The 19,071-nt window shown below is 37.8% G+C and overlaps 1 protein-coding gene across 2 annotated transcripts; it reads right to left on the reverse strand.

Annotated features, from left to right (window-relative positions):
• Positions 1-228: 228 nt before the first annotated feature.
• c1h4orf54 (chromosome 1 C4orf54 homolog) lies at positions 229-16,898 on the reverse strand. 2 transcript variants are annotated; one of them, XR_010905277.1, is made up of 3 exons: positions 11,828-16,898; positions 10,179-10,219; positions 229-3,856 (listed from the first exon to the last, which is right to left on the reverse strand). XR_010905277.1 is itself a non-coding variant. In XM_067445319.1 (2 exons), exon 1 carries the CDS (start codon positions 16,164-16,166, stop codon positions 11,847-11,849), a length of 4,320 nt encoding a protein of 1,439 aa, XP_067301420.1. In that variant the 5' UTR covers positions 16,167-16,898; the 3' UTR covers positions 229-3,856; positions 11,828-11,846. The 2 variants fall into 2 exon arrangements, 1 of the variants encoding a protein (XP_067301420.1); XM_067445319.1 differs by lacking the exon at positions 10,179-10,219.
• Positions 16,899-19,071: the final 2,173 nt, after the last annotated feature.

Consider the following 19,071-nt stretch of genomic DNA (forward strand, 5'->3'; position numbering starts at 1 on the left):
TTAACTTTTTATTTATTTTTTATGTTATTCAAGATTCAGCTAATTTTTAAATGTAATTTAAGTTGAAATTACTTAAATATCCAAGTTGATTGAACTTTTTGATATGTTGATGTTTTGTTTTGTTGATTGAATTTTAAGGCAGCAACTTCTTAGGTATGTTTATTGGACAAAATGTTTTCAAATTTTGGCAAAATTAGCATTTTCGAAAGAAAAACAACAACAACAAAATGCTGATTTCAAGTAAATTTTTAATTTTTCCTGTAATTTCAAATCAGAGAACATTTCTCCCTTTTTGCATCCCTTTGTCTTATTTCTCAGTCTTTATTCTTTCTAAGACGCTATAATGCGTATTCTCATCCAATCCGTCGCCCATCCATCTTCACACATACTTCAAACCATTATAACATAACTTTGTCATCTTGTCAGTCTCAAACATCCTTTATCAAGTGTAGCTCTTAAAACAGTGATTGCTTATGATTAAACAATAGCCATTACAGGGACATTCAACGTCGTCTTATGACATCATGTGACTTCTGCTTACAAACAAAACCAACATATAGCACATACCAAACAAAAACATTTCCACGTGTTTACGCTGTTGTGTTATGTATTTCACATATTTATTCTTTTAAAAAATCCTTTAAGTAAACTTAGTCTTGTCATTGAATTTAAACACTCTGAAATGATATTCTCATTAATTTGATGACAACGCCACACACAACTTTGTCAAAGGCAGCTTAACGGACTGACCAGCAGCTCCAACAGCTGAAATAATCAATGAACTCACAAGTATAATACGAGTTATTAAAAACTTGCAATGTGCATCAAAAAAAGCTTCAAAAGAAAAGAAAAAAAAAACAATAGACTATACCAGAATATCCAAATGTAAGGCCTCCGTTATTAAAATGTTCAGAATAATGTCAGTTATAGAATGTTAATTTTGTCAGCTAAAGACGCGAAAAAGCGAATAAAACCCATTATCATAAGTGATGCTGTCTACACTGGATGTGGCATGGCGCGATGTGACAATATATATATACTGTACAAAATTATTTAGAAAAAATGTTTTTGGTACCTGTTTTTTTTTGGTGAAATTTTGAGTTCATTGAAATTTAATTTTTGAGTTAATACAATGAACATTTTTTAAGATTCGACAACCTTTATTAAAATATTATTAAAAGATTTTGTAAGCATATTGGGTAATTGTGTGTGTTTTATTTCTGATGAAGCAGTGAAACATGCCAAATAGTGCTATTTTCATAATTTATCACATTTTTTATGTGGTTCAGATACAATAATATTTTGAGTTTCTATTTATTAAAAAAATTTCCTTCATTGTATCAACTCAAATTTTTAATTTCATTAAACTCAATCTGATTACATAATCCCGATTACATGTAATCAGTTACTACCCAGATTATTCTTTTGAAACTTAAAAAAACAACCCTACATCATATAAGCTGTGTTTTGTATAACAGTTTCTGTATTTAAAATACAAGAAATCCCTTCTAATATCTTTCATTTCTTCACCCGAAATCAATTCACCTGACCTCAATCCATTATCACTGCAGCCAAAAGCGATGAAACTGCAATACCAAATCAAAACGACTCGGTAAACACATTCTCTCACACACTCATGCTATACTGGTACTGTGAGATAATAGAGGAAATGCCATCCCCTAAAACACTCCATTCACCACATCAACACACACCTGTGTGTGTGTGTTTTAAGGTGGTGGTCTATTTGGTACCAGCAGAAAAAAAACACAGTTAAAAAAAAATCACAAAAAATATACAATATAAAACTATAATGTAATTTGTTAAGCGCATAGAACACCTCTCAAGGACGAGTGTTGAGAATGGAGGTCAGGAGAAGAACTTCAGTCAAAAAAATGATGGAAACCTGGAGAAATTTGGTGTGTTTTATATAGAGAACCTGTTAACAGCTTTAACTCATTTAACTCATTTAAGTGCATATTTATACAGACGATATTGGATGTGGGCCAATATCGGATATATATTTGTGCACAAATATTGCCCTATTTTTCCATTACGATTGACTTTACACTTAGTTGACTTAGTTATTCTTGAAAGAAAACTATTAATTTATTAATACCGTAAAATGTAATCTTCAGGATCTCAACATGAATATTGATTTTTCATACTGTTATGATGCCAAAATGTACTTGTAGCATTTAAAATAATAGGTTTTATTTTTCAGTATTTTATTTTTAATTTATTTGGACAAAAAATAATATAGTAGAGTTCTAATATTGGCCATTTATTGGTTAGCAGCCATAACATGAAAAAAACTATTACCATAATCTGTGCCATAATTACTGTACCATAATTATTACCAAATACAGTGCATCCTTAGCAGTCATCATTTAAAAAGCTCCTGTTAACACATGACTGTTACAGTAAAGACTTTTACACGCTTCTGTTAAAAGCCTTCATGTACTTTATAATTCATCATAATAGTATCCCTAATGTAAGTTATAATGCATTATATACTTTTATAAATAATTGTAACAAACACTTTACAATAAGGTTCCATTTGTTAACATGATCTAATAATATACAGCACTTCTACAGCATTTATTAATTATAATTTACTAATCCATCCAAGGTTGTATCTGTTAATACAAAATTTAATAAGCTAACATGAACTAACAATAAACAGTTGTATTTTATTAACTTAAATCAACAAAGATTTATAAATACTGTAACAAACGTATTGCTCATTGTTACTAATGGAACCTCAATGGGAAGCGTTTCAATTGTAAACAAAGTTAAAATTGTTAAAATGCATTATAAGATGCACTACAAGGCATAATAATGCAATAAAATACTTTTATAAATCACTGTATATATATTATATAATTATACAGTACCGGTCAAAAGTATGGAAACATTACTATATTTAATAATTTTTTTGAAAGAAGTCTCTTATGCGCATAAAACGTCTCGGTTGCGTATGTAACGGAGACGTACGTCGGACTTAGACCGACGAATTGGAATCCCAATTCGTCGGTCTAAGTCCGACGTACGTCGAACGTGACCGACTGAAAGGGAACCTGCATTAATTTGATCGAAAATACAGAAAAATCAATAATATTGTGAAATATTATTACAATTTAAAATAATGGTTTTCTATTTTAATATACTATAAAACCTAATTTATTTCTGTGATCAAAGCTGAATTTTTAGCATCATTCCTCGAGTCTTCAGTGTCACATGATCATTCTAACAATAAACTAACAATAAAAAAGCAGGTCACAAATAATAACGGGAGAAGATTAATGCTGATTAATTATTAATGAATTATTCATAAATAAATATATTATATTTTAAAGTGTATTCAACTAGAAAACCATTATTATTCTATTGCAATAATATTTCACAATATTACAGTTTTTTGATATATAAAATAATTTTATGAGCAAAAGATTCTTCTTTCAAAAACATAAAAATTAGTAATGCTTGCAAACTTTTGACCGGTACGGTATATATTGGCTGTAAGTAAAGTGATACCAAGTTATTTTTAACTTATATATACTGACATCATTCTGAAGGTGCTTAAAGGGATATTTTACAATCACCTATACATTAAATGCACATTATTTCAATTATACATTGAAAAAAAATCCAATGCAGAAAAATCCATCCACTTTCATAAAGATCTGACAAGCAGATAGAAGAAAAAAAATGTTATCAGCATAAAAAAGCAGGTCACAAATAATAACGGGAGAAGAGTGGGGCGGTTTCATGATGAAGGAGATTCCAAAATACAGTGAATAAATTCAGCAAAAAAATAGAAGAGACGTCAAATCAGAGGAAAGGTGATGTGTGGCTCCTGTGTGAAACAGAACAAGAATAATATTAAAAACTGAATTTCACAACAGCGTTCTTCTGTCACACAGTTATCAGCAAACAGGTTAGTTATTTAAGCCGTACTCGGAATCAAGCCTGATCTTCAAGTGTCTCGAAAACCATCCGCTGCTAATAGCTGGATTAAATGGTCATTAAAATATTGCAGTTGAGGCGTCTTGCATTACTCCCCTGCGCTGCAGGATCGCACGCTGGCTGATTTGTTTGTATAATAGCCCTCAGCCAAAGCTTCTGGCCCGCCTCTGGGTCTTTCCCTTTAACATAAGGCAGTGCTATAAAAAGGTGACCTGCCTGCGCCCCAATCGTCTCAGGACGATGAGTCTTGATCTCCAGCAGCAGCTGGCACAACACTGTATCAGCACTAACACATGCCTCAAACTGGCTGACCTTTCTCTCCTCCCACTGCTATGCCAACAATGCCACGCCCCTTCCCTTCGGCCCGTGGGCACGGCGACGCCCCGCCACAACCACCCCCTGCTCTTTATAGGTCTTATCACCATCCATACCATAGACATACAGTAGCTCTTGAGGAAATAGAACAGTAGTCATGTATTTTGCTGGTGCTATTTTATGACTTGGGCAGGAGGTGTTAAGATAAAATCATTTTTATTTATACTCATATAAACAAAATAGCGTGCAGTCACACATGGTGTTGATGTAAAGCACCGAACTTCTTCGTTGAACTTATTTATGCTGTGGTGAACAGTGTGGCCTACTTAAAGGGTTAGGTTCACCAAAAAATGAAAATGATCTCATGATTTACTCACCCTCAAGTCACTCAAAAATATATACTTGCACTGTCGTTAGTTGCACTCAAATCATACTTGTTCACATTACTTAAAATACTAATGTAACCAAATTAACTTAAGTTTACTGAGTTGTATTGTCGGCTTTGCTTAATAAGTGTTTGTTCGGTCAACTTAACATTTTTGAGTGAAATGAACAAACTGGCCAGTGTAGTTCCCAGCATGCTTTGCAGGGGACTGCATTAGGAAAGTAAATTTAGGAATTAAAGTGTTATTTATTTTATGTGTTTTTCAGTAAAAGGAAAGATGTTTTTAGTGTATGTTAGTGTTTAATGTTCACAGTTTAAAGGTACACTCAAAAAATTATACGTTGGATTTACTAGATTTTTTTATGTCAACAGGTTCCACGTAATTGGGTTATGTTGAATTTAATTAACATTGTTTATTTCAGTAAACATAATTTTTTTTACGTAAAGTAAATTCAGTGCCATTTAGTTAAATCAGGTTAACATTCTTAATTTTGTCCAAAACTATTAAGTTTTATTAAACTGAAAGAATATTAAAATACTAACAAGTAATCTAGCTCAATTGATTATATTTATTTAGTGAAATGCTATTTTTTTACAACATTTACAAAACCTTTTACATTACAAGATTGTATTGGCTAGATGGTTTTGTTACATCCATGGCATGCACAAAGTAGTTTTTTTTATTATTATTTAATTGTTACTTTAATTGTTATCAGCAGATCCTGACCCTAAGCACACGCCGAGTCTACACTTCACCACAATGGTAACCTCCAAAAACACTAACATAACATAAATACCAACATAACAAAACATTAAACATTAAAAAGTCTCTATATTTTCTCATCTCGTTAGAAATGCATAAAATAGCACTTTATTTAAACATTTACTCTCCAAATTCAGCCCATTTGGAAAGCATGATGGGAAGTGAATGTCCTGTTTGATTGGGTTACTTGACTGAAACATGTTATTTCAAAATCAAAACATCAAGTCATGTCAAAGAGTAACGGTTTTAAGTCAGTTTAACATGAATCAATTACATTTGAACCAGAAACCTGATATAATGGTGTTAAATCAAGATGAATTGCTTAAATAAAGTGAACAGCATCATAAGCTCTCTTTTTTTTTGAGTGAATCTCGTTCATGAACTTATAGTGTTTAATGTTGATGTTGGACATTTAGAGGAGTTTCTGTAATTATGGTTACCATTATGCAGAAGAGTGGAGGTGTGATCACTCATATAAACACATTTATTGCTGAACGTCCTCCCCTCAATCAAGTTATTTTTGAAGTTTGTCTTTAAACATTCACTTGCATATACTTTTATAAATGTAACATAACATTATTAAGTAAACTACACATATAAATATTATATAACAGTGACAAATTCAAATGGTTTGTATTACTTAAAGAAATTTTGTCAGCTTTACTTGACATTCTTTTGGTCATATAACTAAATTGTTATTTGTAAAACTTACAAATAACAGTTTAGTAAGCTTTTTTAATAAATAAAAAAAAAATCAAAATTTTGAGTGTAGGTGTATGGCATTCTTCTTTCAGATGAATAAAATTATAGTTATATTAAAAAAATCCTGGCTAATCCATATTAAACAATAAAGTAGGAGAAAAACAGTATGTGACGAGTAGTTTGTCCAAATTTAAGTACTCATAAAAGGGTAGGCAAAAAGTACCACATGACCAACTACTTTTGGCGGGATTCTGAAGTGTGCATACGATCCAACACTTTACTATCCCATGAGGCCACGGGAGAGGATTTGTCAATGACAGTGAAGCAATGTAACTGACAGCGGTAGGTCACGTGATAATGAAACCATGTCGAATGTAGAACGTCCAGATTATATTCACACTACACACTCATACTATATAGAACATACTTTTTTAGCGGTTTTGAAGTAATTACTCAATCAAAATAAGTACCTACTCAAGAGAGTATGCGGTTTCAGATGCAGCCAACAACTCGATGCGATCAAAATGTCGTTGTGGCTTAAATTACGTGAAAATTAAGTTACTAATGCTGAATTTGTAGATGAAAGTCATGACTGTCAGTTATTCGTTAACTAAATCTGATGTTGTAGTAAGGAGGGGCTAAAGGGACATGGTGATGGAAAAAAAATATGAGATGGTAGAGATTTTGGGAAATGTTTTCGTTCCCTGAGAAACTTAGAATTCTTTCACAAGCCTTTTTACGGAGTCCATGAAAGAAAATGAATATGAGATAGAGGAAACATTCCTCTGAGAAACTTGCCAAAGAGCTAAATATTACTGTTCTGCCTGCATTGACACCACTGTATGAGAACTGAGTTGAGCTGGACAAGGACATCACTGTTTACTCCAGAGCGGCTGTATATATAAATGAACTAAATTCATAACATTTTTACAACAGAAATGAACCATCACTGAACTAACTTAAGCTGGACTATGACACTGGATCTTCTAGATCTGCTGTACAGCCGGAAACAAACTTTGTTGCATATTTCATTATTGGATTGCATTACTGATTTGAAACAATCTGTATTGTAAAAAGCGCTATATAAATAAAGGTGACTTAACTTAACTTGAAAGCGCTCAAAAGGTTTTGCGAGGGAATTAAAAGTTTCTCAGGGGAATGCAAAACATTTGCGAGGCGACACAAAAGCATTTGCTGCACCCCAATTCGCACTCTCAGTCCGAAATAGAAATCGAATTTAGAATGAGTGCGTCCCATATCGTAGCATGTTGAAATGAGTGTTCCAAAGATACCTGAATGCTCTACTTTTTGCAGTTAGAATCCGGAGTGCAGATCACACTCTAACGCCGCATCCGGTTGTTAAGGCTGACGTCACGCGGCAGCGCTTCCGGATCCAATCGATCTTATACCACAAGAAAAACTACAAACGGTGCTAATATACACACACAATGTGGTGTAATACTACACAAAAGCTATAATAATAACCTTTTTCTCCATACCAAAATTTCAGATGGCCAGACAGTGATTCATCTTTTATAAATCGTTAAAATATTAATGTCTGTAACGCTGTGACCATAGAGAATGTTGTGTAGACTGTAAGTATTTAAAATGTTTAACTTTTTTAAATGTTTGATGTTTAATATGAAAAAATAGCGCTCATAAATGGGCGTCAATGGCATTCTCAAATATAACGAGTTGAGGCGTGGACCCAGAAACGGCGCTCCTTACGTCACGACTTAACAAGCGGATATTGCGAGTTGGACAAGGATTTGATTAGAACTACAAACAAACACGGTTAAAAAGTGATTGTCAGGTTTTTCTATTTACAGCGACAGCATATGATAAATATGATAGCATTATAATATAATAATATATTATGTAAAGATAAAGTTTATAGTGGCTTCAAGCTAAACACACCTGATGCACATTCCTTGTTCTTCATTTTCTGGAAGAAGAACCTTGGTTTATTTTTGTGTAATTAATTACGAGAAAGTACTACGCCATCTTACTCCGACAAAAGTGACTTGAACGCGCATGACGTCTTATGCTGCCTTCACGTGCTATCAGAATTAATATAATTACGAATTTTCAAGGTGAAAATTGCATCGCCCTCCCATTTCAAAATTTAAAAGTGATGAGCTCGTAATCACGGCCACAGAAGTGGGAATTATCACATTTCCGAGAGCACATGAAGGCAGCAGTAAACATGACTTCCTACCTCGTAAATATGAACTTCCCAGAAGGACTTTAACGTGCCTTTAGTACAGAGGTTTAGATAAAGGGGTTTGAGTGATTAATAATCAGTATCTAACAAGATATTTATTCAGTTTTATCCACATTATACTGCAGTCGGACAGATTGGCAATCTGTGCGTTCTGGAAATGTCCAGAACGGCCGTCCAACCGAGGCAGTCGGCAAAAAAAGAAAGGAAAAAGTCTAATATAACACAATTTGAACAGCTATCAGTAGGGGCACTAATATGATCACTTATATACCATTACTGCTACGTGCAAAAACAACAACAACAACAACAAAAACCTGAGGAAGACGAGTCGGCCTACTAGCCAGTTTGTGATTGGTCCCCGGATTTCCAAAATCAAATCGCGGCAGAATGGCTAGCAGAAAACGTAAGGAGAAAGGTGGATGGGAAAAAGTTAGGGCCAAGTACAGTGTAGTACATACATAGTACAAAATAGTACAGTGTCTGTTGTGCACGGCTAGGGGCGAATGGCCGGGGTGATGGGTCTATTTGGGGTAAAGTCCAGGGCTGTTTTTTATCCCCAGTCCATCCCTGTTATACTGTATATTTCATCTGCACCAGCAGTGTGAACTTTTGTAAAGATAAGTTTGGCCATTAACGTTTAAATGCATCATTATATTAAAATTGTAAACACAATTTGAATATCGGCATGAGACACCTACAACATGCCAGATCAACGTACTATACATTACCTCTGATACGGGGGTAAATGAAATTCTATTGAATGTGGAGGATTTTAACTGTGACAAGATGATTGACAGGGCAGTTTAAACTTTAAACAGCGACAGGATGCATTAAACTAAGTGACAGATGTGTCTGTTAAAGATTTTCTTCACAAAAAGAGGACGTACCGGCGTAGTATAAGTGGGTGAATTGGGATGCACCAATTGACTTATTATATAATATCTGTACTTTTACTCAAGAACTTGATTTGTGTATTTCGTCCACCACAAAATGAATGAGATGCCAATGCTATTCATTTTTTTGTATTCATAAACAGAAAAGTTTACAAAATAGGGAAATAATAATATTTACATAATATTGAGGCAATGCAGATCCAAATTCTGTACACTACACCCTCTTAAAAAATTCGATATGTAACCCAAGGGTTCTTGACTCAATTTTAAAGAAACTTTTATGCATTTGAAATTTCTTAAATTATTGCATAATACTTTTATGTTTAATAGGTTATTTCAATTGTATGTTGTTTGGTTCATAAAATTAAATCAAAATAAAAAATGAATTAAAACTTAATCCACAAAATGGTCCTATGATGGGAACCCCATTTATATTCTGATCTGCTCTAAAAAGACTCTTAACTCAATGGTTGAGGATCGAACCCCAATACCGAAGTGGTTGTGGTTTGATTCTAGCACACAAACTGATAAGACATTTATACCTTGGAGGATGCACTGTAAATCTGTAAACTTTCACTGTAAGCATCTGCAAAACGCATAAATGTTATCGCAAACACAACACCCTAAAGAACAGGTGGCCTCCAGCTTCCAATGGTTATAAATAACTCATAAACAACCCAAAACAAGACACATTTTCTTCATAATCAAAGCCTGGTCATGGGGAGGACATTCTAACATATGAATTGTTTTCTGACTGCTTAAGTTAGGTCATTCAAATAAATCAACATAATGGCAAAGATATGTCTATATAGGTTTGACTCTGATCCAAAACTTGTTTTGAAGAAATATCAACTAGTTCTTTAGCTTATGAGAATCTAAAAGGGATAGATAGTTCACGCAAAAATTACAGTTCTGTCATCATTTACTCACCGCCATGTCGTCCCAAACTTGCATGACTCTTTTTTTTTCTTCTGCAGAACACAAAAGAAGATATTTCAAAAAATGTCCTTGGTTTTAGTCAACGGGGTCCAATTAAAATGTTAAAACTGTGACATAGCTATAAACAATATATTTTTTCTTTTTTTTAAAATAAAGGCTAAACTGCTAGGTGAGAGTTAGCTACAGTAGAAGTGAAGTGCACTTAATTTTATATTGATACATTTATATTAATTAGATTTACTTCACATATATTTACTTTTTTCTTTCATACAGGTTTCAAACAACATGAGTAAATAAGGAAAGAATTTAATTTTTTCTGTGAACAGTCCCTTAAATACCCATTTAATTACCATCACTGATTTACAGTATATGCTTAAAGGGATAGTTCACCCAAAAATGAAAAGTCTGTCATTAATTACTCACCCTCAAATCTTTGTTCATCTTCAGAACACAAATGAAGATCTTTTTGATGAAATCTGAGATTTCTGTCCCTCCATTGACAGCTACACAACTACCAACTAAAGCTCATAAAGAGATCATAAAACTAATCCGTATGAATTGAGTGGTTTAGTCCAAATTATCTGAAGAGACTCGATTGCTTTATATGATGAACAGATTGAATTTGTATTCATATATAGCCATTCATCAACTCACACATCAGTTGTGGTAAACAGAAGCTCGAGCATGTTCGTTTGAGAACCAGTGAGGGTTATCTCATGTTACACAGGACATTTGAGCTTCTGCGAGAAGTTTATTCTCACACGTTAAGCAGGTTTGGTTGAGCTTCTGTTTATGTTTGGTGATCAATATTTACTGTATATGTGAATATAAGTCTGAATTCAATCTGTTCATCATACCTTTAGAAAATTTGGACTAAACGGCTCAAGTCATACGGATTAGTTTTAGGATCTCTTTATGAACTTTTTGAAGTGTCAGTGGTAGTTGCGTAGCTGTCAATGGAGGGACAGGAAGCTCTCAGATTACATCAAAAAATATCTTCATTTGTGTTCTGAACATGAACAAAAGTCTGACGGGTAAAGTATAGTAAGTGATGACAGAATTTTAATTTTTGGGTGAACTAACCCTTTAAATAATTCAAGCAGTCTTTAGACATGATCTAAAATGATGCTCAAGCACTATTAAAGGTTTAAAAAGCTATTTTGCATTGTCAGGTCAAGCCAAATCTGAAAAATATATATAATATATAACCTTGTAATAATATAATATATAAACCTTGAAGGGCATCATTTCAGGTAGTGTCTATAGGGTATGCTTGAATTATTTAAGTATTTAAATCTAAAATATTTAAGTATTAACTTACAAAATATTCCACAATATAAAAAAATCTATATCACAAACAATGTCTGTGCAGCTATACTGTAACCAAAAAATCTCCACCTGGTCTGTGAGATGGCATGAAGTTATCAAACTGACAGTGTCTTAAAGATCTTGACAAGACATTACCATTTGTGTATTTTGTGTTTTCTATGATTTTTTGACATTTTCAATTCAAGCAAAATCTATATATATTAGTCAATCTTTTTAGTGTTGTTGTTTACATCGTTTTTTAACATGCTTACCATTATGAAAAACATTCAATGCATGCCAATATGATGAATAAATAATGAAATTGCACTTACACTGCAGGCGAGCGGGACTTTACCTATGCTCCACCACAAAGCTCATGGTGGTGCCGTCGAAGGAGGGGGGAGCGATGATCCTTGGCCCTTGCTGGGAGGTGATGCTGATGACCGGCTGCTTGCTGTCGGCCAGCCTGCTGGTGGTAACGTGTTGAGCCACAGAGGCTTTTTGCGACGACTTCCCAGACGGCATATAGTAAGGGCTCTCCATATAAGCTCCATCCTCCTGCTGTCCCATGTGCGAATGGGATTTGTCCCCAACATCTGCTTCTGACTGCATGGAGAGCTGGGACTGAATAGTGCGTGCGGGGATCATCGTGGTTGGCATGTATCCCGGGTAAAACATGTAGGTATGGCCATAAGCTCCCGGGCCGAGGGCGAGAGGGGATATTGGAAGTGGGACGGGGGTCATGGGAGGCTGCTGTGGCATGGGGACGTCCACATACTGCCCCGTTTCTGGGTCAAACAGACGCCTGGTGGCTGGCTGCACCGGAGTGTCCACTAAGTAGTAGCTTCCTGTGGTGGGATCCAGCAGCATTTTTCTTTGGGTTGTGTGGAAGTGCTCTGTCGGGACGGGGGAGGGTTGAACCGATGGGGAGAAGCAGATGAGTTGAGGCTGAGCGGCTTGCATTGTGACAGGCAGGGGTGTGTGGTAAATAGTGGCGGTAGGGGTATCCGGGGACCGTGTCTCCATGATAAACGATGAACGTTTTGGTGACAGATGGCTTCTGATGTCACTGTGAACCAGGTAAGAAGGCGGACTGGCCGTCTGGGCTTTCCCTCCTCCGGGTGGGATTGTATAAACAGCCGTTTTGCCCAGTCCGGCTGCGGCCGGCTTTAAGGCGGATGTGGCGTGAGGCTTCACAGGGATGGTTAGGTAGTTCTCCGAATCTGCTGTGGAAGTGAACTGCAGAGGGGCAAACTCAGTCTCACTTCCGTTCGGCCTCTCCCGCTCTTCTAGCGCACGCTTCGGCTGAGATATCATCAGGGAAATGGGTAGTTTTGGAGATTTGGGTGTCCCGGCCTTGGAGCTCAGGGATGCTGGTGATGCAACGTGTGTCTGTGCTGTCTTTGAGGGCTTCTTGGTTATATTCTTACATGGCGTTCCTGTGAGCTGCATGAGCGCTTTAGGGCCGTTTCTCTCTTGAGTGGCGGATGATGACTTGTCGTCTTTTTTAGGGGGTGTCTCCATCAGGTTTGAGTTCGAATCTCGTCTCAGCAGACTATCAACTATCAATGCAGGAGCGTTGATCTCCTGTTCCTCCACTGTGTGTTTCTCGTCGGAGATGAACGAGAGCACGTGGCTGTCTGTTATGGGCCGAGGCTCTGTTTTTCTCTTCCACTCATTCTTGTCGAAAACATACAATTGCTCCATTGTTTTGACAGCGGCTTGCAATTTTTCCAAAGCGGCTTGGTTGGCCATCTTGGGTTCTGTTTTTTTCTCACTGGGGTCGCTTGCTTTATCTTGTTTTCTTGTGCTCGTCTCAATTTTTAATCCGGTTGGAACCTCTTGCTTTGCCACCCTGTTAGCCACAGCCACGTGAGGAGAGGACCTGTCCGCCTCCACCATATCCTCTGAAAATCGTCTCTTGGGGGAGTCTGTTACATTTCCAGATTGCTTCACGTTGCTATTTGTATTCACAGACTGGCATTTAATCACTATGGGTGAAAGAGAGGCTGAGTTCAGAGAAGGACTCTCCTTTAATGTCTTCTGCTCTCCATCACAAGTGGAGTGGCTAGATTTGTTGTCGTTGTTATCTAAAGACACAAAGTGATACGAGCTCTTAACCAATTTACGCACGTCTCTAACCTGGTGAATGGGTGTCTGTAGTTTGCCCTTGTTATCTCTAATGTCTCTGACTATAAAATGAGGCACTTTGTCAGAGGACTCACCCTTGAAAGCCGCGGACAGCGCTTGGCACCTGGCGTCCTCAGCTGTCTTGCAGCCTAAATTGGGCGTCAGCAGCTTCGCGATATTAAACGGGTCGCTTTTGTTGTCCCGTACACTCCGGAGACTTATTTTGATTTCGGGCGACTTCGATGTCGCGGCGCTGCGCGTGGCGTCGGTCACATAAAGTGTGTTCGAGCGCCACTTCAAAGCTTGATCGCGCGTGGAATAATTGACACTCGGCGGTGGTTTCCTGAGGTCCCTCTCCGAGGAGGGAAGCTGTATGCTTGGCACAAATAAATGGGACATTTTCGTGTGCTTGCCGCTCGCCGAATCGATGCAGAAGTTGGTTTCCCCCGGACACTCGCGTAGCGGTTTCCCCTCAGGAGTTTGGACGTTTTTATGTTCCTTTTGAAACTCTAGCTCACCGTCCCTCCACGATCTGAACGCGCTATTTTGGCTTCGAAGCAGAGTGCTTTTGGATGCTTCGAATGCTCCTTTTTTAGTATCATTCACCGACTCTAAATTCGTTTCTGATGTCTCTTCATTGCGCCCGTCGTCTTTGGCATCGCTTGAATTGCCGTCTACTATGTCGCCAAGATCGTCCACGCAGACGATCGTGAAGTCGGAATCGGCTTCCGAGAATTTCGAGCTTTGCCTTTGCAGCCCTTTGGGACTTTTCTTGGCGGCTTTCTCGTGCTCGTGCACCGCGAAGCAGGGAGAGGGCGTGTGGTGCGCTTCGCATATCTCGCCCCTCTCCATTTTGCGCTCTTGCTCGAACTGCATTTTCTTGGAAATGACATTTTTGAGGAGACTCGAAGCGAATATGGCTTTCTTGTGTGTGTCTTCCATGGCTTCACCTGCATTGCAGGGTGGCTTGCTTGCCTCGCTCCCTTGAGTGCTTGGCAAGGTGTGTGTAACTTCATCTGTGGAACGTGATCCTCCAGTGCTTTCGTTTACAGGCTGGTCGGATTTGACATTGCATCGAAAATTGAGCGTTTCGGTCAGTCTTATGAGGCCACTTTGCCCCTGTGAGAACTTCCCCATGAGCTCAATCTGTTTTTGTGCGTTTTTGTGACCGACTAAATTGCCGTTCAGAGCAAATATCTCCACGGGGGGCGCTCGCATGCTGGTCAACGTCAAGCCCGTTATCCCCTTTACGTCCCTCTTTTTGGCGAAATGGAATTTGGGTGTGGAGCCTTTATGCGCGACCAAGTTTTGATCTCGCCCCTTGCCATACTTTAAGTCAACAAACGTCGACCACCTGTTGATCCCCAGCCCATGCTCTGAAGCAGAGGACTCGCTCGAAGTGCTAAAGTTGATGGCATCGAAATATGGATACGCCAAACTTTTGAACGCCCTGGCAGTGAGATTGCGCACTTCCTTATCGGCGTCATCCAGCTCGCTCACCGCGCTGGACGCACCGCTGGAATACTCGTTCACATCCTTGCTTTTCAGTCTGGTGCCAAAGTGCAAGCGCCCTGGCACAGCAATGAAACATTTTGCGTTATCGCACGCTTTGTCGCCCTTTGCGTCCACTCCTCTCAAAACATAGCGACTTTTTTCGTGATCTTGGACGTTGCGCGGCTCATTCACGGCGCGGGAAGTGGCTTTGATTGACAGGTGAATCTGCCCGGTTGTATTTTGTCTTTTTGACAGGTCCTCATCTGAGCTGGCACATTTGTCCGCGTCACAGAGATTGCTTTCAGGCTTACTGCTGACCACTGCTCCGCTCGTATTAGCCGGGTTGCTTTTCACGCACGCTTCTTTTGCCCCAACCGTTTCATCACTGTCAAAAGAGGCATAATCGACAAACGAGTAGACCTGGAGATCGTCCTCGAGATCCCAGCTCGATCCCGTCTCAAAGTCGTAATCCACATCATGGTCCAACTCCAAAAGCTGGATTTCGTGGGTTGTGATATAGTGGGACTCGTCCTCGCGCGCCTCGTGATCCGAGAGCACCACAGTGACATCATCGTCCGATTCACTTTTGCTGCTCATATAAACTTCATTGTATTGTTCATTGTAATCGTTTCCTGGGCTCTGCGTCTCCAAATTTGGGGAATTCGCCTTTTGCTCCGTCTTCTCGGCACTGTCCGTTTTATCGGCTTTGGGTGTTTCCGAAGTTGCAGTTTCATAAGAGCTCGACTTGTCCGCGCTTTCCTCCAGCGCGCATTTATTTTTAGTAGATTCGGTGGACGGTTGATGCTCTCCATGTGAATCGCTCATGCCACTAATACTATTAATTATTGCCAGTTGACTCGAGTCTTCCCCAGAGAGTGTTACTTTCACTGTTTTTGTATCATCCAGTTTCAGATCCAGCAGGTCGTTCAGATCCACATAATTTGACTCTTCTTGCGCGCTTATCAGGCGCATGTCCCGTTTGGAAAGCAAGTTCTTAAACGAATCGGTGTCTTCCCGGTAAATAAGCGTTTTCTCCGATGCTGCCATTGGCTTTTTTTTTGGTGATGAAGCAGTCGTTGTTTTTTAGGAGAGACACCAGTCCCCAGGAATCCCCACTGCACTCCCCAATTGTCCAATCCTAGTGGAGCTGTGGCTCTGCGCTGCCTTCCTCACCCGCAGTTGTGAGCGCGGCGGTCGAGAACGTCATTCCACACGCGCGCCAGACGTTCACGCGACCTCCTCTCGCTACTCTACTTTCCCCCAAGAATATGTCATGAATATTCCCGTGATAATGCGACGGGGGGCGACAAGCGGAGCCTGACTTCCATGAGACGGCCTGTTGTGGTGCGCGCTGTCACTTAAAATGCGTGCGACTGCACATTTAGAGCGGATGACGAAATGCGAAAACGCTATTTTAGAACGAGGATGTTATGTTCAGCGTGTTTTGTTACATACTGCAGACGAGGCTGACTCCCCCGACACAACATTTGTGCTAAAAATGAATCCTCCTTAAGCTTCTCGCTCAACAATACCTGCTTTTGACGCGTCACCGCCTAACCCAACAAAAGAAATATGTCGCAGCATATAATCACTGTCAGTCATGCGACGGAAAGGTTTAGGCTTTGAATGGAGTCACAGCAGGACGGATATGAGAAGGATTCAGTCAGTGATGAGGCAATGATGAACGCATATAGTGCGCTAAAAAAGTAAATATAGCGGATGAATTGATGAAGTGTTGCGCAGATTAGTTAGGCTACATTTAGGTACAGTAGACTGTAACTTCTTATAAACTCGTTCTTCCACCATTATTACCCGTCAAGTCTCGTTTTAATGCTTAAAACATACATTTTGGAGCAAGCTCAGCACCACGGCGGTGGACAGCGCCTTAGACAATACGGCATTAGTTCATTCCTTCAACAGTGGAGTTTATTGCATCCAAGTGAAATAAATCAAAGACACCTTTCAAAAACTCTCTGCCTCTTCCTTTAGATGCAAAGGGCCGTTACAGGTTCTTAAAGTAAAATTTACTTTTCTGATTTTATTTAGATTTTTATAACCTAAGTAGGCCTGGCCAACGAATAAGGATATGTACTGTAAAAAGTTATTTTAGGGTTTAGAGGCTAAAAGTGTTTGTATTTCTGTTATTATTTGTTTTGTGTAAAATTGTGGTAGCTTATTTAATTTAAAATCAGTGCATATTCACAATAAGAATTTATACATAAGAATGTATATCTAACTTATTAAGAATTATAGGAACCTGTTCACTGTAAAAATATATAAAAATGTCTCCAATTGAAAATTTCTATTGACTGATCACATCTAATTTTTTCAGTTGGTCAAATAAAATTTCTGTGAATTGATGCAATTTAATTCACAGAAATTCCATAATTTTTTTAGATGTGATTTTCTTTACAGTCTTCACATTCATCTTTCTCACAAATTGTCAAAAAGCCATATATATTTACTTAATAGTATCTTTGAGCAAAGGTTTTACAATAAAAGCATATCTTATATAGGCCTACTGTATTTCCAGAACAATGTCATGCTGCAAAAAATAAAAATAGTTGTACAATTCACTACTGTTTATGGCAGATTAAAATCTAAATATATCAATTCATAATTGGGATTAATTGCATCCAAAAAACAAAAAACTAATCCAATAAAAAAAAAATGGTGTTTACATATAGCCTATGTGTGCGTAACATATATGTGCGTAATTATTATGGATATTTTAATACACACACACACACACACACACACACACACACACACACACACACACACACACACACACACACACACACACACACACACACACACACATATATATATATATATATATATATATATATATATATATATATATATATATATATATATATATATATATATATATATATATCAGTGTTTATCACCATGGTAACACTACACAGCTAACCTGCTCAAACTAGACCATTCAGCTGCAAGTATAGATGCAATAAAACCACACCCCCTGTAGCCTATCTCTCATTCCAAATTAAAGCAGTTTATGATGAAAAACTTTAGAAACAAAATTGTGCCTCTTTTGGTGCTACTTATTTATTATATTTATGTATTATATGAATTATAATCACTTTGAATTTATATATGGTATGTTATAAATATTATATTAATTGACAAGTAGCCAAGTAGCTAATAATATTAATTTGAGCTCTTTGTGAACCTATAATTATTAGGCATATTCCTTTGATTAACATCATGCATTGATATAGTGAGATATTCTTTCAGCTGCCTTCTCAAACTGTCGCTGCAGCAGTAGTATTTATTCCTGCCTTTTAAACACATTTAATTTCATAATAATTTTCAAAACAATCTCAAGCTTCAGAAGAGAAGTGAATCAAACGGACACTGTGATGCCGCACTCTTCCAGGTGCACGCGCTTGAGAGTTGATCGCTAACTGGATTCTCTGTTGACAGAGAAAGTTTATACCGAGCTTTGAGAAACGGTGGAACTTGGATCTAAACCAGGTTGGATTTATCTGGATTTGTCAACTCTAAACCTACTCTGAAACTCTGAAGCGTTTGTGGAGCTAGCTATAGGCCTCAGACCGTGATGGATAACGATGTGATCTAATTAATCATATAACGGAAACTAACTAGGCTACTGGCGGGAAAATGAGAACAAAGGATATCTAACTAGAGAACTAAAACAAGAGCAGAACACAATGCGAATGAAACCAAATCTAAGCATTACCGGTACAATAACCTTAAAGAGATAGGTCACCCAAAAATTATAGACTAATTACCCCATAATTTACTTACCCTCATTATTCTATCAGACGAATATATCAGCTATCTTGGCTAATCCAAGCTTTATAATGGCAGCCCAAAATTTGAAGACCAAAAAAGTGCATCCATCCATTATATTATACACATGGCTCCACTGGGTTAATAAAGGTCTTCTGGAGCGGAT

Source organism: Pseudorasbora parva, chromosome 1 (assembly GCF_024679245.1).
Source record: "Pseudorasbora parva isolate DD20220531a chromosome 1, ASM2467924v1, whole genome shotgun sequence".
In the NCBI taxonomy this organism is placed as follows: Eukaryota; Metazoa; Chordata; class Actinopteri; order Cypriniformes; family Gobionidae; genus Pseudorasbora; species Pseudorasbora parva.

Bases quoted from the DNA above. Each gene is read 5' to 3' on its own strand.
- c1h4orf54 (XM_067445319.1), bottom strand. From the start codon at position 16,166: ATGGCAGCATCGGAGAAAACGCTTATTTACCGGGAAGACACCGATTCG.